The sequence below is a fragment of the Lonchura striata genome, chromosome 21, assembly GCF_050655825.1.
Source record: "Lonchura striata isolate lonStrDom1 chromosome 21, ASM5065582v1, whole genome shotgun sequence".
Lineage (NCBI taxonomy): Eukaryota > Metazoa > Chordata > Aves > Passeriformes > Estrildidae > Lonchura > Lonchura striata.
This window is the reverse complement of record NC_140723.1, coordinates 8505613-8529672: the sequence shown is the minus strand read 5'-3', so window position 1 is coordinate 8529672 and position 24060 is coordinate 8505613. Positions and strand designations below refer to the sequence as shown.

Here is a 24060-nt window from a genome sequence, read left to right as displayed (position 1 = left end):
TATTAACACTGCAGACATCAAAGCACATTCTGAAGCAAGATCTAGTCCCACTCAGATTGTTTCCTTGTTTATTTAGCCAGTTTGTTTAGCAATTCACCTTCTTCTGACTCCTGCTGCTTTGATTTTTGTGTGACTCAATGTTTGAAACCAAGGACTGCTCAAAGCTTCCAAAAATACCCAGTTGTGGAGCCTTGAAATACCCACTTGTGAAGCCTTAACTGCTTGTGTTGCCTTACAGCTCCTTCAGGACAGACTTCATCAAGGGCTTTGTGAAGTGGCTGGACCTGCCTGATGCTGTCTTACCTGCCATGACAGCTTTTTCTGATGGCTTAGGAGGTGAGGGCACAGAAACTTTCACTGAAATTTTGCTGAAGGATCCCATCTTGAAAGAAAATCCACTTCTTATTACCCAGGTAAGTCCATGTGCTCTCCTTTCCCTTGTTTGCTTCGCAAAAGAGGTTTGCAGCTGAAGTGCTGTTTGTGCAGTCAGGGAGATAAAATCAATATTTCTGTTAGGTGTTTTTTATAAGCAGCTGTGGGGGAACTGGCAGTCCATCCATAAAGACCTCATGGAAAGGATGAGCGTGAAGCATGGTCACTGTCTACTGAGTTGTGTCTTTGATGGTGTCACTCTACAGAACAGAGAACTGACAAAGTTTTTACTTTGATTGTGTAACTGCAGTGGTCTCCATTCATACACATGTTGTACAGATTTTAGTGACATCCTAGTAGACATGAACACAGTAGACATGATTGTCACTTATTTGAAAGCCCCTTCACTGTATATGTATCACAAACCACCTCCACATACATGCTCCAAGGAGCAAAATATCCAAAGTCTTTTTCCCAGAGTACATTTTGACCAGAAGGAAATGATTTTGACTTTATTTTCTTTCACTGAGGAAATGAAACTGGGACTGCTTCATAATGTTCTTTGGTAAAAGCTGATGCAAAGATAAAATATGTGAAGCATTTTGGCAGTGTTTGCTTTTGCTGGGGAAGATCTCTTCTAATCCAACCTCATGTTATGCCATGCAGGGTGAAGAGAGCGTTAGCTGCTGCTAGTGCCACACAGGAGGTGGGCACTGTCACCCTGTGCCAGACACCCTGCCTACACCCAGTGCTCTGGTACTGACTGATTAAGGGCTATCACTCACTCACCTTGAGCAATGGCCTGGCAGAGCAGCAAATGTGAGAACTCGGCTATGTTAGGGGAGATAAGAGAGCAGTGAACTTCTCTGGTCACCTTGACCGGTTCCCATTTCTTCAGCCACCTTTTCCTGTCTCCTGTCCATGAAATGCCTCAGAGGATCTGCTCCTGGTCCAAATGTTCCAGTGCCCAAAGTCCTACAATAGTACAAGGACAGCTACAGAGATCTTAATAATTTAGAGCAGATCTTCTAAAATAAAAGTGGCTCTTTGGATGCTCTTTCCTCAAATTCAATACATCCACACTGATTCTTTCTGCCTTGATGTGCTTCCTGCATTGTTTCCCTCATTCTTTCTGCCTCAGGATGGATTCTCTGCATTGAGGCAGATTTTCCTGCATTGCTGCTGAGTTTATTAAGGGTGAAATTTAGCTTGTGCTAGCTCTGACCTTATGCTGCATGGGGATTCCATGTGCTTGTACAAAAGTGGCTTGTACAAAAGTGGCTCTGGATCAGCGGGAGCACATGGGATTTTGCCCTGATAGGAAACTGAGGATATCCTCTGGATTTTGGTGGAATACAGGAACCATAGACAACTTTGATCAGTTGAAAGCAAAGAGGAGGAAAAACTATCAGTCTAATGTCGCAGCAACAATCCCTTAGGCATGTGGGCAAGATGATTGATTTTGTCAGAGGAGAGGCAGAATGAAAGACTTCAGCAGAGCAAGGCAGCAGAGGTGTGTCTGGAAAAAAACAGTGGTGTTTGGCAAACATCAACGATAAGCTGAGATCAGCTTTTTCCTTCTTACCTGGAAATAAACAAGCTACGGGACAAAGCTTTATGAATTATTGATCTTTTGCTTTGTGGTTTTAGTGCTCCTTTGTATTCAGCTGCTACTGATGCAATATTTACTGTTTATTAAGTATCTGCTGTAATTCCTCTGGGCATTCAGTGGGGAAGGTCTTGCTGGCACTAATGCTGCATTTTTTGAAGGCTCTTCATGTCAAAGGAGCTGAAGAGATGATCCATGAAGTCAGGAGATTGTGAGCTCACCATTGATTCAATGGACATCTGAGGATTATGGATTGTTATCTTTGTGTCTTTTGTGTCATTGCAGATGACTAACACAGGCAGATGGTGGTAACTGAATCCTTTAAAGACAGTAGTCATAGCAGGCTGTGGGTGTGGTATGAGAAGGCAATGTAATAAAAAAGGCGTAGAAGCTATGATAGGTGATTAGACATTGAAAATTCTTACTATTAATATGTGTTTTGCTCTGAACATATCTAGAATGCCCATTTTCCAGTGGTTTCCTACCCACATTGACTGTAATGTGGATTTGGGGCTCTCTGTTGTTAAGGAAGTGGGTTTTGAATTTGCATCAACTCAGAAAAAGCTGGCAAAGACTGAATAAAGACTCCCTGCTTTTTTAAGGCTTCTCAGTCATATGGGTGGTTGTCTTGTCATGGAGTTTTCATGGAGATTCAAAACACTGACTTCAGAATAAGGTTGCAATATAACAACTGCTGCTTAGGGAGGAAAACAAACCAGTTGTGAACTAATATAATCACTTCTGGTTGGATTCCAGCTGCCTGCATGTGCAATATGTGTACAGCCTAAACCACAGCTTAAATTTGAGTGTACTAACTGGCATGGATGCTATAAACGCAGTTTTTGCAGTTTATCACCTGTTTACCTATGTGCATCCCTGACCTTTTGAAAGGCTTGTGTGTATGTGTACCTGCAGATTTATTTGGGGTGGTTTGATACGAGGTGTCAGAGGTGATACTGGGCAGACAGGACAGGACCTGAGTCACAGTCCTGGCTCCCTGAGCCTCACTCACGGAGAGTTTATTGCCCACAAACCATCACCTCTTCCAGAGGCTGCTTATGTCAGTCCATGGAAAATTGTGGCAACAAGATCGCAAGCTTCACCTTATTCTAGACTCAAGGCCCTTTGCTTGGTCAGCTTTTTGCTCAAGGCGCACAGCCCTGCACCTTCTGCTGGCTTTGACACCTCTGTGCCAACTCTTCCCCCAGAAATGCACCCAGAGAGGTGGTGATGGTGCCCACATAGTTCATCCCTGGGCACTCCCAGTACTCAGGCTTTGGGAAACCAGTTACATCCCTCCCTCTGTACTGGTGTATCCAATTCCCACACCCCACCAGCCAGCCTGGGGAGCAGTCTGCAGTGTGTCCCTCTTCTGGTTGGTTCAGGATGGTTTGTTCTGCATTCTGCACTTCTCATGGGTAGGACTCTCAGGTTAGAGACGTTTTTACTATACAAACTGTGCTTGGGAGCTTACAGGACTAATAATCATAAACTCTTTGGCAGCCTCCTACATCTTTGGCTGCATTTTCTGTGTTCCCAGAGGGCTGAAAGGATTCTGTGTAAAATTCAGCTGTATTGTATTTGTGTGTAGGAGAGGGAAGCAGCTCAACTGAGCTGGTGCTTAATGTAGTCACATAAAGAGCTTAGAATTTGTCCAGTGGCAATAAAAGAGGAGAACACAGTTGTAAAAACACTGGTCTCTTTTTCATGGATTTATCCATAGAAACCATCTATTGAATTGATTTGTTTTTTCTTTTTTTTATGGTAAAGAGCCAACCCAGAAGTCAAGTCCCTCAATCTTGATAGATGGCCATAAATTCTGAGTTTTAACTCACTTAATCCAAAAGAACTTCATGCCAGTTCAGCCTTACTGCCTAAAGCTGTGAATTCCCAGGACGCCAAAGAAAACAGGGGCCATTAGAGGAACATTCAAACCTGTTAGTGATGCTGCATATGTGACTGTAGGGAGCAGAAGGCATTAGAATGGAAGGATTAGAGCCCTGCTCTTCCAAACTTGGAAGTCTGGTGTAAGATCAGGATCATAAAGATCAGGATCATAACAAAATAACAAAGAATGGGGAATGTCTTAGCATATACCAGGCATAATCTGCTTCTGTCCAGCCCTTTGTACTGGCCTTCAGAGAATTTTGAACTGGTTTTGCCCTGTGCTGCCTCACTGAGTTGTAACTTTCTGCTTCCCTCTTATGAATTCAGCTGCTGCAGTAATTCAAACAGCCTGGTGGATTTTTTGCCTCCATTTTGATGCCTCCAGACCTACATCATCAATTTTAAATTGAATATTCTTTTTTTTTTTTTTTTAGGACCTTTTATCATTCTCTCTTCAAGATGGTAAGTTTACTTTTTCTTTGTAAAAATAATATAGTTGAGTTTACATCTGATACTTTAAAGTGCTCAAAAAGGTACTATCCTATTTCACTTCAGCTTTCCCTCTGGCAAAAACTGCACACTCTTTCCCTGCATCCCTTTCAGGGAAAACAACTCTTCTTTTAGGAATGGTTAATAATACCCGCTGAAAATTGAAGAGCTCTTCACCTCCTTACCTTCACACAGCATACATTGGCAAGCAGATGTAAATGATGCTGGAGTGGGGTGGGTTTCCCACAATGTTTCCAGGGAATCAGGTGATCTCTTCCTTTAGGAAGGCAGTAAAGCTATTATGAAGATCTCAGCCTAAAATATTTTCTGCTGGTTGCCTAAAAAAAAAAAAATCAGGGTATAAATTCCAGAATGTCCTTGGAAGCCCATTATAAATCAATGTGAGTTTTCTCACATATTATATTACACATAAAACAATTCTCTGGCTTGCAATCCATTACATGGATTAGTCTGATAAAATTAATGAAATAAAGACTGTCTGCTGAACAGAATGTTCATTTCTAAAAGAAACCTGGATTCTATCACTGCTTGCATTTTTTTAATCTCTGTGTTTTAGCATGTTCTCACAGGAAAGAACTCACTGGTTGCTGATTAGCCTGTTGCACTGCAGAACAAAACAAGTTTTGTTCTTACTTTATTTTTAATGGAAAATTGACAAGTCAGTTATTGCAAAACTGCTTATTTTGTGAAGCTGGAATTTAGGAGAAATATCTTTCCAAGCCTCACTGCCTTCCCACCAGGCTGGTGAGGAAGGAGCACAGCAATGTCAGCAGACAGAAAAAAGAAGAGGCTCATTCCGCCTGCCTGGACTTGCAGGACGTGCCACATTTCGGGAAGGAGTGAAGATAAATCCTGCCCTCATTTCTCAACTAAGCACAAAACTGATGAAGAGTGTCATTAAAGGCTACAGAATTAGTTTGGTATCTCGGTATTTATGGTAATAAACAATCTTAATATGGCCCAATGCCATATTTGATCTACGTGCAGCAGGTATCACAAACATTCTTTGTAATTGGCTCTTGCTGGTATCTTCACCCACCTTGAGAAAAATAATTGTGTTTTTCATCCCAGAGTGCACCAAGAACCCTTTATAAAAGCCAAACATCAGGAAGTGGTAGGTGCTGCTGAGAGAAACACATTAAAAAAGCACGAGTTGGCACAAATAATTTAAAATCTATTACATTTAAGATGTCTTTTCTTCTAAGATGTCTTTTCTTCGAGAACACCTGCTTACAAAACCAGGAGTAATCAGTTCTGTTGTCTGAGTACACTGTCCACTCCTGCATCTCCAGCAGGGAGTGTAAAAGCAAACATTTGTCTGTGGTGCTGCTGGGGGAGCTAGTGTGTAGCTTTACACTCCTGAGTGTCTCTTTTTGCCACCAAAGAAGAAGATGAAGATTTTGCATGGAGGTGCATTTTTACAAAATGCCACCTTCCTGCAGTGGTGCAGTTTACATGGGCTGTGCTCAGTTACCCACACAGACATGTTTGATATTTCCAGTTAGCAGTGGTCCTGCTGCAGCATTTCTCTGTTGAAAAGTTACCAGCTGGCCTGTGCCACAGAAGATGGAGACCAAAGGATCGAGATCCTTTTCCTGCCACAGAGGCTTTACCTGGTGTGGTGGCTCTATTTGCAGGGAGGAAGGATTTTCCATTTATCAGTCTCTTCTCATGTTCCTGGAAGAAAAAGAGGGCCTGGGGGAAGGAGCTGCTCTGTGACACATTCCTTGAGTACTCTGCTCCTTAACTAAACTGTGTCATCAGACAGATCAGACTGATTTCCTGGGCTTTTCTCTCTTCAAGGATCCTATGATGCTCGAGCCAGGGTGTTGATCTGCCGTGTCAGCTGGCTGCTGAGACTTCCCTTGGAAGATCTGGAAGTCCTGGAGGAATCTCTGCTTGAGAGCCTGAAGGAACAAAAAGAGGAAGAGTCAGAGTAAGAACGTTTGTGTTGATATGGGATCAAAAAACGCTGCCAGTGCTCAAAAACTTAGCAGTAATTACTTGTGCCTAAGTCCAGTTTCTGATTATTCCCCATATGAAATGATTCTTACTGTAATCATTTATGGCTTGATTAGGGTTACAGAGCCCTCACAGCACTTACAAGAGGAAAAGCTCAGCATTGTTAAAATCAGAGCTAAGACCTGGCCTTGCACACTGGTAAAGGCTGTTCTGCACTGAGCTGCCTCCTTTCCTCTTTCCAGTTGCTTCTCAGAGACTGTATATTTTGCATAAATACATCACAAAGATCTTGTTGACTCTTGGCCCAATATCCTTCAGATAGAACTGCCTCTTGCAGAATAAAGTTCCTACAGATAATCAGGATTAGATCCTCAGCTGTTCATTGTCTCTGGATCTGTTTTTAATCATCTTTAAGAGACAGCTGGATGACTCCTGTTGAAGGGATATTTCTGAGGGCAACAGGCTGAATCTTTGGATATGTACAGACCTGGCTCATAATACGTTATTAACATAGAATTAATTCTTGGTATCTATAAGAAATGTAGTATCTTTTTATTTCTCTCATCAGGCAGGAATTGTGTGACAGTTTAGCAGTATTTAAGGCAGTAAACATGTCCATAGTGGACTTTCAAGGGAAATGTTTTCATCTGTCAACTCAGCAAACGGGTTATGAGATTAGCCTGATTGCTAATAAAGCCTTCAGTTGACAGCCTTGCCATGGTTCAGCTCAGATGTTTACCACGGGGTCCAGCATGTGATGGGTAACTTCCAGTAACAGCTGTGTTTAAATAATGCTTAACTTTATAGCACACTGTAAAAAGGGAAAGTCAGAATAATCTCAAAGATCGTGGACTTCTAAACATTTGTTGTGCAGGAGCAAGGGTTGGTATTATTAATGGTGTCTGTTTTGCTGTAGTTTGTGGAAACAAACTCAGTGCTGTGTCTGATAACATCGAAAGAACAGTGTGCATTTCAAACCCTGCTGCCAGCCCAGTGGGCTTCCTGTGTGTCTGCTGTGGGATTCCTAGCTTGTCCTTTGCCCAAATTGCAGTCATGGGATTAAATGTCTATTGGATAAAAAGAGAAAAAAAATCCTTATGGTGAGAGGAGCCCAAGACCACAGTGCAAACACATTGTTGTTGCTGTGCTTTAGCAAGGCTGAAATTTGTGGGGCATTGATGACCCTTTCTTAGGTTTGAAGTCAGGAGTCAGCAGGGAAAGGAAGAAAAATATAAACCTGTCACCACCTTGACCTCACAGATTTTGGGGGTGGGAATACCATTATGCACTTGGGACGCTTCCAGCTTTGACCAGCAAGAGGTTTTGGAGCAGAAATAACCAACCAGAGGTTTGGCAGCTCCTGCACAGGTGTTTTTACTGATATTTGTTAACAGGAGGTTTTGTTCCTGCCTTTGCTGCTGTGGATATGTTGGATTGAGGCCCAGAACCTATGAGATATACAGTCCTCTAAAGAATAATGCTCAAACCACTTACACCATGTTAGTTGCGCCAAATGTGTTCTGACATGCAGGTGAGAACCTTTCTTTTGTAGACAGTTCTGTAAGAAACTGTAAAACTTCACAACATTCACTTGCTAATGTGTGCTCCTGCACCTTTTCGTATTGGAAAATCACCTGAAATTCCCCATAACGATCTCTCTGAATATAATTTGCAGTTCAGGCAAGAAGCTGCACATCTGAGCTGGGTGAGAGTAGAGAAATACCAGAAGCAGCAGTTAATTACCACAATGGATAAAAGCAGTTTGGTAATGCAGTGATAATGGTAATGGAGGAGCCATTAGGAAGCAGCTGCTGGCAGCTCCAGAAGGGAAGAAGTGACAGGCAAAACTTCGTTTATTTACTGCATTGGCTGGCAGGATTTAGCTGCCACTCTCTTTCTCCCCACATAACTCAAATTGCTCATTATTCCAACTGACTCCAAGTTAGACATGTTCCAGCTCTCTTGTCATCATTCTCAGCCTGAGACACAGTGCAGTGACTGTAAAAGCTGATGAACCTCATGTAGAACAGAAACTGCTGGGCATTGCTAGCTTAGGTATGAACAGCCTAGCTGCAGCACTCGTATAATGAACTCCAGGAACAATTTTATCCTAAGCCAAGCATTCAGACTGGTGACTAAGGCACCAAGTAGAGCATTTGGTGAGGATGAGAGGAAATGGCCTCAGGCTGTGCCATAGGAAGTTCAGATTAAATCAGGAGGAATTTCTTAATGGAAAGGGCTGTCAGGCATTGGAGGAACTTCCCATTGAGGTGGTGGAGTCCCCATCCCTGGAGGTGTCCCAGGAACAACTGGACATGGCACTCAGTGCTCTGGACTGGAGACAAGGTGAGGACTGGTCACAGCTTGAACTTGATGGTCCTGGAGATCATTTCCAACCTCAGTGATTCCATGATTCTCTGATGGCCAAACCCTGCTTTGTCCATGGGGCTGTAGAAGTGGCTGTGGCTGTGCAGAAACTGGAGAGGTGTTGCTCTCTGCAAACACCGTGTTTGCAGCTGCCTAAGGTAATGAGGTTTTTTGGAGGGGCTCTGTGGAGACAAAGTCTCTGTGAGGTGCAGGTCCATGGGAGTTCTGCCAGTGAGTGCAGTGACTCAGGGATTTCACCCACTGAGCTCCATTCCCCTCCTGCTGTGCCACACAAAGCTGCATATTGTTTGGGACTCGTGTAAAATTGTCTTAATCAAAATTACAATGTGCTTAGGGGGTTCCAGGAAAGATTAAGCAATTATATGGATAATGAAAATCCAAAATTAGGCTAGGATTAACAGGGAAAATATCCAAGTTTGGAAGCAAGATAAATTGTCACATTTCAAGACCTGGATTAATTGCTGTTTAAACAGGCCAGAAGGAACCTATTTCTTGAAACAACTTATCCCAATATCCTCTGTTTCTCCCACTTTCCTCTGAAGTGGAAGCACTTCTTGTAAGAGAGAAACAAAGACAATGGAGAGAAGTCAAAAGTAGTGGCTAATAACTACAATTTGTTCCTTTTAGGTTTATTTACCTCTTTCTGATAATCTTGTTAAAATACAGCTTAAATGCACACTGATGACTGTGTTTAATTCCTATTATATTATTATATTGTGATGTGCAATTAGAAGGCAGCTTGTAGTAAACACTGCTTTTGGAAAACAGTTTAATTGCATCTCTGTTGGTTAGCACAAATTACCCCTATTCCCTTTTATTTCAAACACTTTTCCTGTTTCTTCTTAGCTTTCTTGTGGTTTTTTTGGGCACTTAGGCAGCATGTATTTAATGAAATGCTTTTGACTTTTTGTTTCTTTTTTTTTTTTACAAGCTTCAGCCCTATTAGGAAGGGTTTTCTGAGTAAGTAATATCTGTTGGCTTTTGTCAGCAATTAAATTGTTTCAGTTTAAATCTGTGGTCCATTTAATCCATTCAATTTAAATCTCTAAATCCATGCTCATAAATCTCAGTGTGCTGTCACAGTCCACACCTGCATGTTCCTTTTTACTGTTCCTGGGAGGGAAGTTACACTGAGGAGAATAAAAGCATATTCTGATGCAGGATTGTATCCATTAAGCTTTTCCCTTAGTTTTGTACTTTTAATTCCCCCACAGAACTGCAGAAGTCTCAAGAAAAAAGAAGGAAAGAAGGAAAAAGCTGAAGAGATACCTGCTGATCGGTCTGGCAACTGTTGGGGGTGGAACAGTGATTGGTGAGGCTGCCTTGGCATTCTGGGGACACAGCATCAGGGACAGAGAGGGGTCTAACTCCAAGAAAAGTACTTTCAGCCCCACAAAAATAAACATGAAATATATAGCTGCAAAAGTTATTCCGGTGTAGCTTCACTAGCCGGGGGAAGTATTAAACTGAGGTTGTCACCCCTTAAAATGTTTTCTCCTTCTTTGCTGTTGTGTTATAAGAGGATCAGATCTTCAACTCTGAAATCAAAAGTGTGAGATTAGATCAATGTTTCCTGAACAAGCAGAGCAGAGCTCACCCCAGATCACCCCATAATCTTCCTTTGACTTTGAAATTATTCTTCATTCATCTGAAGTTAGCCAAAGAATTTGGGCAGAGATTCAGGGCCTGGGGAGGGTCTCAGAAAGCCTCTTTATTGAACATGCAAAAAGCTCTTCCAGCAGCAGTAGCAGCACAGGGAGTGCCTGCCTGGGGTTTTTAAGAGAAAAGTGTTTGGTGATGTCTCTTGCTGCATCCTCAGGTCTGACAGGAGGCCTGGCCGCCCCTCTGGTTGCTGCGGGAGCTGCCACGATCATTGGGAGTGCTGGAGCAGCTGCTTTAGGATCCACTGCTGGGATTGCTGTCATGGCATCCCTTTTTGGAGCAGCAGGAGCTGGTCTTACTGGTAAGAGAGTGACCACACCATTCTCAGCCACTGGGGCACAGGACCATGTCTGTAAACACAGTTAATGACCCCAGTGAGCTCTCTGCAAAGTTAGGGAAGTGATTTGAAGTGTAATCTGTGAGATTTTGGTCTCAGTGCTAATTAAGGTACTGTGTAGCCCTGTGACCAAATAGGGAAAGAATATTTGATGTGTGGTTAATGAAGGAAATGAAAACTTCCTGTTTTGGGTTAGAAAGATGCTGCCATGGAGAAAAGTAGCTGTTACAGCAAAAAAAAACCCCTTCTGCTGGATTCCCTCAAATCACAAGCTCAGAAAGATCATGTTGGCTCCTTAGTAAGCTCTAAGTAATGCATGGGCTGACTGAGGGTTTTGGAAATGAAAAAAAACCTCTCCAGATTACCCAATTAATTTCTTAACAAACTCCTACTGTTAGCAGAGGGTGTCCTTTCTGTGCCATCTCTGAGCCTTGTGTTTCTTCCTGGCTGTGTGTAGGATACAAAATGAAGAAACGTGTGGGAGCCATAGAAGAGTTTGAATTCCTCCCACTTACGGAAGGGAAGCAGCTCCACATCACCATAGCAATCACTGGATGGCTGTGCACTGGCAAATATGGTAAGAACATGATGAAGAAACTGAGAGGAGCTCCAAGACCTGTGTGAGAGACTCCAAGGCTGTGTCCCACTCCAGGCTGTATTTGTGCTCACAAAGCACCATGTCTGCCCCACATTTCCATGGCATGGTAACTGAACCATATCAATTCTCACCATAAGTCTTTGCAACCCAATCTGCAATCCCAGGCAAGCAGAGGAAAAAATAGAGGGCATTATGCTGATGGTGATAGCAGGACTGGGAGCAGCCGTAGCAGGATTGTTTCTGATAGGAACTGTTGCATGGTTTTGCCAGAAAAGGTCTGTCTGGGGATGACTGCCAGCACTAGTACAAAGTGTCTCTGAGACCTTATGTTTATCTGCCAGGAATTAACAGAAAATAATGTGGTTTTGCTCTCTCCATATCTGCCAGCTAATGAGGTTTATTGGCAAGAAAGTTCTGTCAAGTAAATCCTGTTAAGCACAGTACTCCAAAGGTGATTTAGGAAACCTTGCAAGGTCTGTAGTGATTTATTTTCCAGTGTAGCTTGTCATATAAAATATGTCACCTGCCTGCTAATGTGCTCAGCTTCAGCTGCCTGAACAGCTGCCAGTTTATTGAGAAGTACCATAATGAATTCTGGATATCATTAATGCAGAAGGATGCCTTGCCCTGTCACTTGCCAGGCTGCAGCTTGCTGTCACAGGGAACTTTTCCTCACTTTGCAGTGCTGTACTTTGGCTTCTCTCTCTGCTTGCCAGAGGTCCAAATCCTCAGAGCTGGAGGGCTCCCAGGCACAGTTAGAGAAGCAAGTGTGTCCCTCCAGGAACATTTTGTGTCTGTTTGCCCGTAAAAGGGAGTTAGAGATGACACACATTCTTCTTCCATAACTAGCAATCTGCTAGAATGTTTTAAAGAGCAAAACTAGGGTTGTCATCCATTTTCCTCCTTACAGCAGTGTCTGTCTGTGTACACAGTCCTTCAAACAGAGGGACTGAGAACAGGAGTTACGGAATTTGCCACCTTGTGATTTTGGAGCTGCTGGTAGTTGCCAATCCATGTGTTCTCAAATAAGACACACTACTGGGGAGATCTTGTGTCACTTTGATCAGCAGCTGCCTCAACCTCACCTGCATTGTTTGGAGAAGAAACACTGTAGGAAGGCTTTTAATTAATTAAGATGACAGCTCTGCTCTGCCCTTCAGTGTTGGTCTGTCATTAATAGCATTGCTAGAATATTCCAGTGTCCTGCAGGTTCTGTTCTGATCCTCTATTGGGCTCCTCTTGCCAGGAATCAGCCATTGTGTTCTCTCCAAACATGAATTCCATCTTTGCAACCTTTCCCAGGGAGCTTCACAGCCCCATGGAGCAGCATGTTGCACTCGAGTGAGCAGTACTGCCTGGCCTGGGAATCCAAGTACTTGATGGAGCTTGGCAATGCCTTGGATTCCCTGCTGAATGGTTTTGTGAACATGATGGCTCAAGAAGCCCTAAAATTCACTGTCTTGTCAGGTAAGAAACTAAATCCTATCAGATCTGCTTGACTGGCTCTTGTGCAATTTCACTGTGGAGCTTTCCTAAAGAAGGAATGTTTTGGAGGAGGCAGTTGCTGGAATTGCCCAGCAGAAGTGACCTGAGAACTTCCTCTACCACACCTGTAATTTAGCTGTGCTTTCCTGGACTGCTGAGCCACCACATCATTGCGTCATTCTGTTAAAGTTACAGCTGGAAACACCTTCCTTCACCTGCTCATTTCCCTATATTATTACACATTTACTGCTGTACAGAAACACCCCCCACACGCAGGTTACACGCACCCACCTCCATGCCAGAACATCAGACTCTTTCTTATCTTTAGTCCATCAAAGCATTTCTCAGCACACCTATTGGGAGAGAAGAGCTGGAAATTACATAAGCTCCTTGGCTTGGCCTTTAACTTCAGTGAACTCTCTTGATTTTGATGTTTTCTAAGGAACCTCTGTGTGTTGCAGGGATTGTGACAGCCTTGACTTGGCCAGCGTCGCTCCTGACGGTTGCCAGTGTCATTGACAACCCCTGGGGAGTGTGTCTGCATCGCTCTGCTGAAGTGGGCAAACACCTCGCACACATCCTTCTCAGCAGGCAGCAGGTAACTGGCCACAATTATCCAGGAGTAACAGCTGGAAGGGAACTGGCCCAGGGAGGGGAAGCGTTATAGTCATGCTGGTTAAATGGTATCTTTCTAAGGGGACAAAAATGAATAAAACAAAACCACAGAGAGTGCTGCCTGAAGGTGACCAGCAGATATCTGGCTTACTGGGGAAAAGGAGGAAGTCCCAAGAGGATAAGAGAAATCCTGCTGAGATTTGTTCCATTTACCAAAAAGTTTTCTCAATGAGGAAGAAGAGATCCAGGTTATAAGTCACCTGTGATTTAACCATGTCACAACACAGGCCCACGTGTCACACCCAGGCCCACTCACCTAGTAGAAATCAGAGAGCAGGAGGTGAGGATGAATGAAAAGGAAAGGAGAATACAAAGTGATAAAAATATTTATGGATCATTAAGAGGCACCTGCAAAGTAACCTGAGGGAAAAGGGTGCAGCCAATGCCCAGTGAACTGTAGCTTTGCCTACAGAGAAAGGGAACTGGCTGGTACCTGACAGAAGTGACATAAGTCTCTCTGAAAAGGCTCAAAAAAAGACATTTCTTCCTTCCAAGAGCCTGCCAGCATTTGCTGGGCCAGCACTGTTATTTGCTGGCCACATGTTTGTCTCACACCAGTCACTGCTGATTATGGAGGAGTCCAAGGGGATCTGTGGCCCCAGAGCTTTGTGTCCCAGCAAGGTGGAACAGCAGAGGAGGAACAAACTTAATTTCTCATAAAAACCCAATCCTAGAAAACTCAATAAGCTTTATTTCATACAAGCCCTTTCTTTTTCTGTGAGGCATTTGTTCTTGCCTGATAAGCATTTGCTGTTGTGAAAACACACATTCCAGTGTGCTAGAGAGTCTAAAACTAGTTAATGAGATGTCTAGGGTGTCCATCGCACACCTGCTCCCTGGATATTACAAAGACCATTTTTCATTGATGTTTGGATTAGGCTCCCTTTAATCTTACAGAAAATCTTATTAGGCTGTTCAAAATAAAAGCTTAAACCTCAAAAGCCAGATCAGCTTTTATAACCATTGCATGCTGCTGCTGTCACTCAGCCTGAAATCTGGAAGTGGTCAGTATTTTTGTATTACGGCTTCTTCTTCTGTGTATTGAAATATTTCTAGGAAAATTTTGTTCCTTTAATAAGGTATTCATTTGGAAATTTCAAACCAACAACAACATCTGTTTTGGTTCTGTTTGGAACATCCACTTTGTTGTAACTTCTGATCATTAGACTGTTTTCAGTTGATTTTCTGAAGATCAAAACACACAAAGTACTCAGATATGTAGCATTCTCCATATTGACCTAGGCATAACTTTGAGGAGACCTGATCCCTTTGAAACGAACCAAATCGCTCCAGTATTTCAAAGGTGGTGCAGAAGCAGGTGCTCTGTGTCTCAGGCTCTCAGGGATCCTAAGCCCAGTCTCTCTTTCCAGAGAAAACACCATTTGGTGGTATTTTTTCTTCTCCTTTCTCAGGGCCAGAGACCTGTCACACTGATTGGCTTCAGCCTGGGTGCCAGAGTCATTTATTTCTGCCTGCAGGAAATGGCTCAGGAAAAAGGTAACATTCACCCTCTAACCATTTTTCTTTTATTTTCCTTACTCCTGGTGGAGAATTTTTTTCTTCCAAGGGGAAAAACACAGCTTGGCTCTTTTAGGATCAGATGAAAACACAAAAAATGAGGTTTAAATGCATTTGGAGCCAAATTCTTCCATCATTTCCCCCAGTCCAGCAGAAAAAATCCACTGTCTTCACTTGAGGGGTCATTTTGGTCTGTAAATAACAAGGTGACATTTGTGATCAGTCTGGAGCTGCCTATGCACTGCCTGATTCCAGCAGAGGATGCTTTGCCTTTCTTAGGAGCTCTCTGCAGCTCTTGTATCTGATTCCCTGAGTCCTGCCTTCCATTTAAGTCTCTGAAATGCCACTGTCATCTGCTATTTTCATGGTAATTTTCCCCCAAAGTCAAGTATAAAACCATCTGCCGATTTATTGCCCATTGTGGTTCTGTTTATTAATAGATTTCTATTTTTAATTTAGGAAAAAAAAGGAGTAAAATCATTATGATCAGTTGATTAAAATTGTATCTTGGAGTTGAGTCAGCAGTGAGTATGTGCAGCCTGTCTTCCCCCCACATAGCAATTTAACTCATTAACCATTTACTTCACAATAAATCATAAGTAGGAATTTTCTAAAGGAAAATACCCAGTAAAGTCCAAGAAGGTGGGAACAGAGTCAAGTGAGGATGGAGAAGGTCAGGATTGACAGCTGTGTGCCAGAATTTCACTTCTTATTTAAGATAAAAGTCTTCAAATACAGGAATTCTGTTCTCAAAATAAATATAATCAAATCCAGAATAATCCTTATGGCTTTACACTGGAGCCAGAACCCAGATCGTAATCTGGCCCTAGATCTACCCTTTTTGTGTCCTGAGAATGCCAAGGGCTGAGATATTTCCAGGTTTTTATTTCAGTCTACAGGCTCTTGAATGACACGAGCCCATAACTTAGGGAGGAAATCCTTAGGGGTCTGAAAGGTTGGCTGCCACTCCAAAGAAATCCAAGTATTGTGGTGATATATCAGAACAGCTCCCACATACACTGATTTTTCAGTCCCTTAATTGAATTCTGAAAGCTGAGCTGTTTGTGAGATGAAAAGCAGCATGTTTAGCACAGATTGCCAAGGCGCTCTCACAGGCACATTCCAGAGCAAGCCACAGAAGGAGCAGAGCTGGGACCTGGGACAGCTGAGACTGATTTGGGTTTGGACTTGGATGTCTCACACGAAAGGAACATACGGCCTCGTCATGCAGGGCTCTGTATCCAGATGGCAGTGGCATTTCTGAGGAGAAACAGCTAATGATGGATTGGCCAGTAAAACACCATGGCAGGAACACAGATTCTGTTCAAATGCTTCTCTGCAAAGCAATGGAATAACCTTTGGATACTTCATCACGGATCACTTGGGGAGCCAGAGCTCAGCAGGTTTCCAGAAAATGACATTATGGCAGAAGCTGGAGTAAATGAGCCACGTTGCTGTGTGGGAAGATCATTGCTCTGTTTCTTCATCGTGATTCCCATGCTTTTTAGTAAATACTTAGCAATTAGCAAACTAATGCAAATCGATAATGGCTGTTACCACCAGAGACCAAAGCTTGAAACCCAAGCTGTGTGTGACAGGAGTGAGGTGTCACACACTGGGTGTTTGGTTCTGATCACAGCTCATGTGACCAATATCCCACTGAGCTGTGATCCCTGCTGTGCTCAGTGTTGGGAATACTGCTGCCAACTCTGCCCTGGAATATCTGTACACAGCCAGAGCTGAATTCTAGTCCTCTGGTCCCTCCAGTCAGGCCTGATGTGCTGAGGTGCTTTCCCTTTCCCAGTGAGGTGCATCCCTAGGGCACAGCAAAGCCCAGCTCTCAGGACTGGTTATGGTCTCTGGGACAGCTTCTTTCTTCCACTCTCTTTCTGGAGAAATTATCGTGATCAGGTTTGAATTTTGGCCTCTCATTCTCACTCTGTTCTCACTTGCTTGGACTTGATTGGAAATTTTTCTTTATAAAACTCCTTATTCATTACATTCATTAGCCAATCCCTATGAGGCTCTATGGTTAATTAAGCATTTTTTTTTTTCCGTGGCTTTTACAGACTTCATTGTTTTTCATCATCTAAAAGATTTAAAAACTGTGAAATATATTTAATTTATCTCAAGCCTCAGCTGCTCTGCAGGCCAATGATCTGTTCCCAGCTTTCTATCCTGTCAACATTCAAAGAAAATGAGCATTTTTCAGCCAAGGTTAAACATCTTTTTTTTTTTTTTTGGTCTGAGCAAGCAATAAGCTGGACGAAGGACTGGAGAAACAAAAGCTTGCAACACCTTGCCCAAATATTCAGGATCCTGATTAATTAGCTGCTTGTTTATTCACTTGGCTCACATCATGGACATGGAATTTAGAACCTTGGTTGGGATGAGCTTCCTGCAAGACTCTGGGTTTCCTTTTCATTGCCCCTAATTATGGGAACAGGGCTTTATTGCTCACAAATTATACTCACAAAATTGAATTGCTCTTTGCTCTTTTTCATTGGTGCAAAAAATGCTCAGCAATAAGAAATAATTCCAGGAGAGCTCATTTGGATTTGTTAGGCATGGGATTTACACTGTGAAAAAGGATGCAGGCACTGCAGGCAGCTCCAATCCTTTACTGCTATCAGGGAAAGGAAGCTAAGTGATTTACATTTGAAAAGTGTCCAGGCAGCACCTCTCCCTCAAATGTTGAGTTTAGCTCAAGTCTGTGGAGCCTGGTCTCCCACAGGTGCAGAGGATGGATTTGGAATGTTCTGCTCATGAGTCTTCCATTTAACTGCTGTGGCATCAGAGGCTTCATCTCTCTTTACAAAGATTTATGGAAGATACTGATATATTGTTCAGGAGTTTAGGAAAGTAGCAGAGCTGACCAATTTTTCTCATTCCATCATTATTCCTCCTGAAATTGCCCAGTTGCAGCTCTCTGATAAGTGAGGAAGATTTATTATGCTTAGAAGTCAACACTGCATTCAGCAAATCAGGCCCTGGGCATTCAGGAAATCAAACCAGTTTGGTAGATCTTCACTGGGTACTGGCAAATGCCTCCCTTGTTGCTACTTCCAAATGCATATTAACAATTTGGGATTTCCTCTTGCATGTTCAGGTCATGTTTTTCATAGAATCAGCTGTGGGAAAAGTTCCTCACTCTTCATGTATGACAACCTTTGCTCACTCTGTGGGATCTCAGACCTCTTCACCTGTTTCAAAGCTCTCTGCAAACCCACATCAGTAAGTCTGCAGAAAGACCTTTCCAGGGGTTTCCAGACCTTTCCAGAGGTTTCTTGCTTGAACAGCACCTTTCTGGGCAGAGGCCAGGACCCTTCTCCCTCCTGCCATCAGCTTGGTCCTTTGCACTGTCTGAGGATCTCAGTTTTTCACATTTACTAACTCCAGGTGAATTGTGGACACTTAAGATATATGCCAAGTTTTATTTATGATCCTCCTTTCCATTGTTTCTGTCTTTCAATTTGAAGCCACCTAAATTATGATTTTTCTGTCGTGCACATCTGAACACACTGCATATAAGAATATTTTCTGATCTCTCTGCTCAATCCGAACTGTTCTGCTTTCACCTTGACAGATTCACAAGGGATCATTGAAGATGTTGTCTTACTGGGAGCGCCAGTGGAAGGAGAGGCCAAGCACTGGAGATCTCTCACCAGAGTGGTGTCAGGCAGGATCATAAATGGCTTCTGCAGGTCAGTGTGAGCTCAGTGCCCAGCCTTATTAGCCTGGAAATGGTTTGGGGCATTTGTCCCTTTCAAGTACTTTGTGAGTGCTGGTGAGGCTTGAACAGTGCCAGAGCCTCGTCCCTCCAGGCCTCTGGCTCAGACCCATTCGAGGTGGCAGCTTCAGGAGGCACTTGGAGGCTCTGATGCAGCTCTTGGCTCTTTGTGCCACTGGAAGCCCATGTAGGTCCTGTTCATAGAGGGAGAGTGTTCTACATTCACAGCCTAAATTAGCTGGGTCAGTGTGTTTGTGTGTGTAATCTGACATATTCTGAAGGCCCTTTAAATCTCAGCTCTGTGTGAAGGGCTATAATTACAGCCATTAAGTTCACTGACTTAAAGAATGGGAATTAGAATCTATAAAAACTTTAAGATGCAGTTCATTTGTGGCTGCTTATGGGGAAAAAGATGTGAAAGTCACAATGGAAGGGAAAGAGCTCAAGCAAACGGAAATGTTTTATATCTGGAGCGTGTTTCTGGTCAAGATAGTCCACATGAACAAGATATTTAATTTGCAAAGGGAGAATAAGTGGAATAGCTGTAGCAAATTTAGTAAGGCTATGAAAGAATACAAAGATTGCCTTCAAAACAAATAGCAGCCCTTTAAAACCATATTTTAAAACATTTTAGAAATAAAAGCAGACAACTGTTGTGCAGAATATGAGAGCTGCTGGGTGAGAAGAGGGAGGTTCAGAGGTCTGAAACAATCTCAGAAAAGCTATTAAGTAGTCAAGTGACAGCTTCAGACCTAATGACTGTGTCTTGGAAGATAATTGTGGCAGGAACACTGCTTACCAGCACAATTAGATAAAGGGAAATTAAAACCAAGGAATGAAGCAGGGAAGACTAAGAGCATGGGGAAATAAATTGAGAAATAACCAGGCAATAAAATTAGCAAAGAACCTGTAAGTCAAGACAGTTTATAAAGCTGTGAGCCCTCGGGTCAAGGACAGGTGAAAATGCTGCTGGTGTTTTCTATACACACATCCATATTGATGGCTACACACATGTACATGGAAGGTGGGGAAATACTGTGTTACCATGATTCTAACAGTGTTTTAACTTAGCAATAATAATTAAATAAATTAATTAAAAATATTCAAGGTTAAAACAACAAATTGTCAATCCAATCTCTCAGCTAGGCTAGAAATTGTTGCTTTTGTCCTCTTTGGATCCCAGGATTTTCAGGGATGCCAGATGTAAACACCACTTGCTGTGTTTCTTCCAGTGCCATAAGGAAAAGCTGCCTCCCTGGGAGTGCTCTGAGCACCTCCAAGAAGCCATAAATTATAGAAATCATTGCATATAACTGAGTTTACCCAGAAAATATTGTTCCTGTCTGTTTGACGAAAAGAAATTTCACTGCAATAAGCTCAGTGTATCCATTTCCTATAACACACACACACACACACACACACACACACACACACACACACACACATACACAAAAGATCTTGTTACAGTTTCTAAGCCTGCCTGTTGGAATAAAATACAGTGTGTGTGTGTCTAGAAGGTTATTCAGGCAACATGAGGGGCAGCTGGAGGAGGGAATTGAGAGATTTGGGGAATTTCTGTGAGGATTGAGATAAAGAGAAGGATTATACAAACATTTTGTGGTAAGGCCTCACCTGATTCTGATTTTTCTTTGCTTGCACAAAGGGTGACCTCGTTCTGCCACTTCAGGAGTAACTCTATTTAGGTCGGATGAATTACACTGAGAATTCCTGTGAGATCAGATTTGGGCCCAGTTGTTGAGCTTCAGTCCTTGTTCTCCTTTGGCTTTGGAATATGAGGGGACAGGGCGAGTGAGAGCCCTGTCAGATGTTGGAGCTGTCCCCTCCCACTTAACAGCAGGGTTGCAAATTCCCAGTGGGAAACCTCACCCAAATCAGTTGGACTGGCTCAGCTTTTCAAGGAACCCACACCTGAGCAGAGTGAATGTGTTGTAAAGGTCTTGCAGGGCTCTGATAGACTTACAACTCCCAGTGTGGATTATCTGGGAGAAGCCAGGAATGGGCACCTGTGCCAGGAGCATTTCACCTGCTGCCATCACAGAGCACAAATTCCACTCGTGTCCCACTTCAGTCTGCTCTGCAGAGTACAGGGGCATTTCAGTGCCCAGATTTTATGCTGTTGCTCAGCTCAGAAGAGTTTTGTATTTCCTTCTCTTCTCATGCCACAGTCTACCCCGAAACTGTCACAGTGACTTATGGCACTGCTTTAGAGTGGGAACAAACCCTTCCTAGTTCTGTCATTGAAGCCATGCATTTCTGAGGTACCTATAAATCAGGAGCACTCCCAGGAGCTTCACAGTCAATATTTATGTCACAACATCAGTGTTGTAGGTCTCATCACCTTTACAGCTTTATGGCCTAGAGAGCCTGTCAGTATATGAAAAAGATGAAATACATCAATGTGCAAACCCTGAGCAAACATAGAAATAAACAGAAGGGTTGGACTTTTAAACTCACTGCAGGTAGAGAGACAGCAGCCATGGATCAGGATTCGGTTCAGACTTACACCCCTGTGTTCCAGGAACCTGCCCTGAATCCAGCAAGTGATTCCTGGTGTATTGTTACATCACACAGACCTGCAGCAGGTCTTGGTCCAGACATCACTGTGCTTCCCAGCACTTCCACTCTCCTCATGGTTTGAGTAGTAACACACTGAAAGGGTTCCAGGTCAGGTTGGACAGGGCTGGGAGCAACCTGGTCTGGTGGAAGGTGCTCCCTGACCATGGTAGGGGGTGGAACAGGATAAGCTTTAAGATCCCCTCCAACTCAAACTGTTCTGGAATTCTTTGGTTCCACATGGCATTGGTTGGGCAACAGGATTTATTCCCACTCTTCTCTGCTTCCAGGGGGGACTGGCTGCTGAGCTTTGTTTACAGAACCTCCTCTGTCCAGCTCAACGTCGCAGGCCTCCAGCCAGTGGACCTGGATGACAGGAGGATGGTGAACATGGACCTTTCCTCTGTGGTAAAGTCTCATATTCTCATTTTTTATCCATCATTCTTTGCCTACAGCACTGTAACCCCACACTGACTGTGCTGGAGAAGCTGGGGATGGAAGAGAGTCCCTCTAGGTATTTTGTCCCTCTTTCCTGTCTTTGAGAGAACTCTTACCCACACTTCCATCTGGATTTTGTTGGCCTGGCTAAAGCTCAACACTGAGCAAAACAATGAGAATCTGCCTCTCCTATTGGATATGCTTGGGGTTTTTTGAGGTTTTTTGGTTCTGACATATCTCATAGTCAAGATAGAAAATATTATTACTCCTCAAGAAGGGCCTTGCTGTCAGAGAATCCTGGAATGGTTTGGGTTGGAAAGAGCCAAGTCCCAAGCCCTGTGAGTGTGGATCCCGGGGAGGTGGGATCAGCAGCTGGAAAACGTGGATCTCAAACACGTGCCCACACGGCAGGTGCAACTCATTATCTTATCTTGGTGGAGCCTTCACACTGCTTGGGTTCAGCAGGAACAGGCTCCTGGCCCTTGTACCTTGGTCCCCAGGGCTGCAGGAGCCGGAACTGGTTTGGAATTACAGAAGCTCTGTGATAGCAGCAGGTGGTTTGCCAGGTCCTGCTGCCTTTTCAGAGTGTGTGTCTCCAGGAAACAGGGAGAGATTCACAAGTATATCTGGGAAACATTTCGCTTCCTCAAAGCTGTCTGGTGTCATTAGTGATAAGCCACTGTTAGAACATCTGGCAATATATCTAAGCAATATTCAACTCAATTATCTTAAACTCATAACCATGTTGCTGTCTCTTCCACAGAGGAAGTGAGCTTTTCCACAGAAAACCATGCAGAACTTATCTTGTGTATATCCATATCCACAGAAATCTCGGATATGCCATTGTGTTTTTTCCATATCTTAATGTTTTAATTTATTGTTTACTCTCTGCCAACTGGAAGATGCCCAACACAAAGCTCAGGGTACTTCTTGAGTGTCCCCACAACCTGACAGGGACCATCAGTGCTGGTCTGGAGCTAAAGGCATTTTGAAGAGCTTTTAGATTTTTTGGAGCACCAGCTTGCTGAGCCTATAAATACCCAACTGTTCTCAACTCATTCATGATAACTGAGCTCTGCACAGCCCTTGGCAGCACACACAGGGCTTGATGCTGAGCAGAGAGAACAGACACTTGGAGGAACAAAACAGGGGCTTCCCAGGAGGAAGGGGTTTAGTGGAGGCTTTTAAATGTGGACCATGCATCTTTGCATCTCTCTGCCTTGTCAGCATTTCCACACTCCCACGTCCATTTTCTCACCATCCCAGAGCTGCCAGTAGTCACTTGCTCTCTGACAACTGTTGCTGGCATGGAAATGGCCCAAGATGTCAAGTGATGGCATGGGGGTGAAGTTTCCTGTCAGTCAGTCCATGTCACCCCTCTCTCTTTGAGTTCTCTTCAGAAAGACCCTCCTTCTCATGACCCTCTGCTTCCTGAAGCATGAAACCCCCCGGAGCCCTGCACACTTTATTCTGCTGGATCACAGCAGCTTCTCCAGTCCCCTCAGAGGAGCAGGATTTACATTTCAGCTGAATGAATAAGGTTTGCAGAGCTGCTCTCTGCTCATCTCCCAGGGCTGTGTGTCTGCATCCTGGCTGCCTGCTGCCAGCAGTCAGTCCCAGTGCTGCTCTCCTTCTGAAGGAATTGACACTTCCTTCATCTCACTGCAAAGCTCTGGGGAGGAAAAACGTATGTTAAGTAGGTGTCATTGCCTTGATCCCTTTTCCAGACCATGGGAAGAAATACAGTGCATTCTGGTGAACATTTTAGAAATAAAAGGAGAAATAAAAGAATGGGGAAGGAAATATTTTTTAAAGTGGCGAGAAAGCAAAGATGGATTTTGCTGCAAGTACAGTGCAGTAGCATAACAGAAAAATACAAAGTGTTATTTAGAGATATATAGAGAGATGCAGGTATTTTCTTTATGGAGACCAGCTCCACCCCTGCAGCTGCCCATGTAGGAGGTCCCTGTGAGTGTCCTGCCAGGAGAAGGACAAACTGTGATAGAAGAATAATGTATAGCTGATACAAAGGTGCTCAGCATGAAAATACTACAAAGGCACCATCAGTATTTTTGGTATCTCCTGGTCCATCCATAATGAAACTGGTCTGTATCCAAACAGCTTGGTTCTCTTTGCTGTGGTAGCACCAGAATCCTCAAATGAGTGGAGGATTAGGAGCCCTCAGTATAAACAGGAATTCACCTCCAAGGCCTCTGTCTCATGTCTCTCTTGATTAGTGTGGTTTTTATCTGGCTGTCAGTAAAAAAGCAGGGAGAAAAATGTCCTCCCACTCAGCAAATGCAGTTATAAAATCC

General features: G+C 43.4%; 2 protein-coding genes across 10 annotated transcripts in view; one reads left to right on the top strand and one right to left on the bottom strand.

Annotated features, from left to right (window-relative positions):
• Positions 1 to 24060, top strand: part of TMCO4 (transmembrane and coiled-coil domains 4) — a 34320-nt gene that overhangs the window by 335 nt on the left and 9925 nt on the right. For 3 of the 4 annotated variants that reach the window (XM_085559028.1, XM_085559030.1, XM_085559029.1), the window contains exons 2-12: positions 239 to 413; positions 4303 to 4330; positions 6182 to 6314; positions 9943 to 10040; positions 10548 to 10691; positions 11185 to 11304; positions 12628 to 12792; positions 13272 to 13408; positions 14898 to 14982; positions 18590 to 18707; positions 21598 to 21715. In XM_085559028.1, the coding sequence (XP_085415154.1) occupies positions 239 to 413; positions 4303 to 4330; positions 6182 to 6314; positions 9943 to 10040; positions 10548 to 10691; positions 11185 to 11304; positions 12628 to 12792; positions 13272 to 13408; positions 14898 to 14982; positions 18590 to 18707; positions 21598 to 21715 (1321 nt within the window). Of the gene's footprint in view, positions 1 to 238; positions 414 to 4302; positions 4331 to 6181; positions 6315 to 9942; positions 10041 to 10547; positions 10692 to 11184; positions 11305 to 12627; positions 12793 to 13271; positions 13409 to 14897; positions 14983 to 18112; positions 18238 to 18589; positions 18708 to 21597; positions 21734 to 24060 lie in introns of those variants that run through there. The other variant, XM_085559031.1, reaches the window with a different exon arrangement.
• The window catches only part of HTR6 (5-hydroxytryptamine receptor 6), a 44221-nt gene continuing 20212 nt past the window's right edge, over positions 52 to 24060 (bottom strand). For 3 of the 6 annotated variants that reach the window (XM_077788210.2, XM_077788208.2, XM_085559033.1), the window contains one exon: positions 52 to 6285. The gene's annotated coding sequence lies outside the window, so the exon portion shown is untranslated. Of the gene's footprint in view, positions 6286 to 13101; positions 23418 to 24060 lie in introns of all 6 variants that reach the window. The other 3 variants (XM_077788209.2, XM_077788211.2, XM_077788207.2) reach the window with 3 other exon arrangements.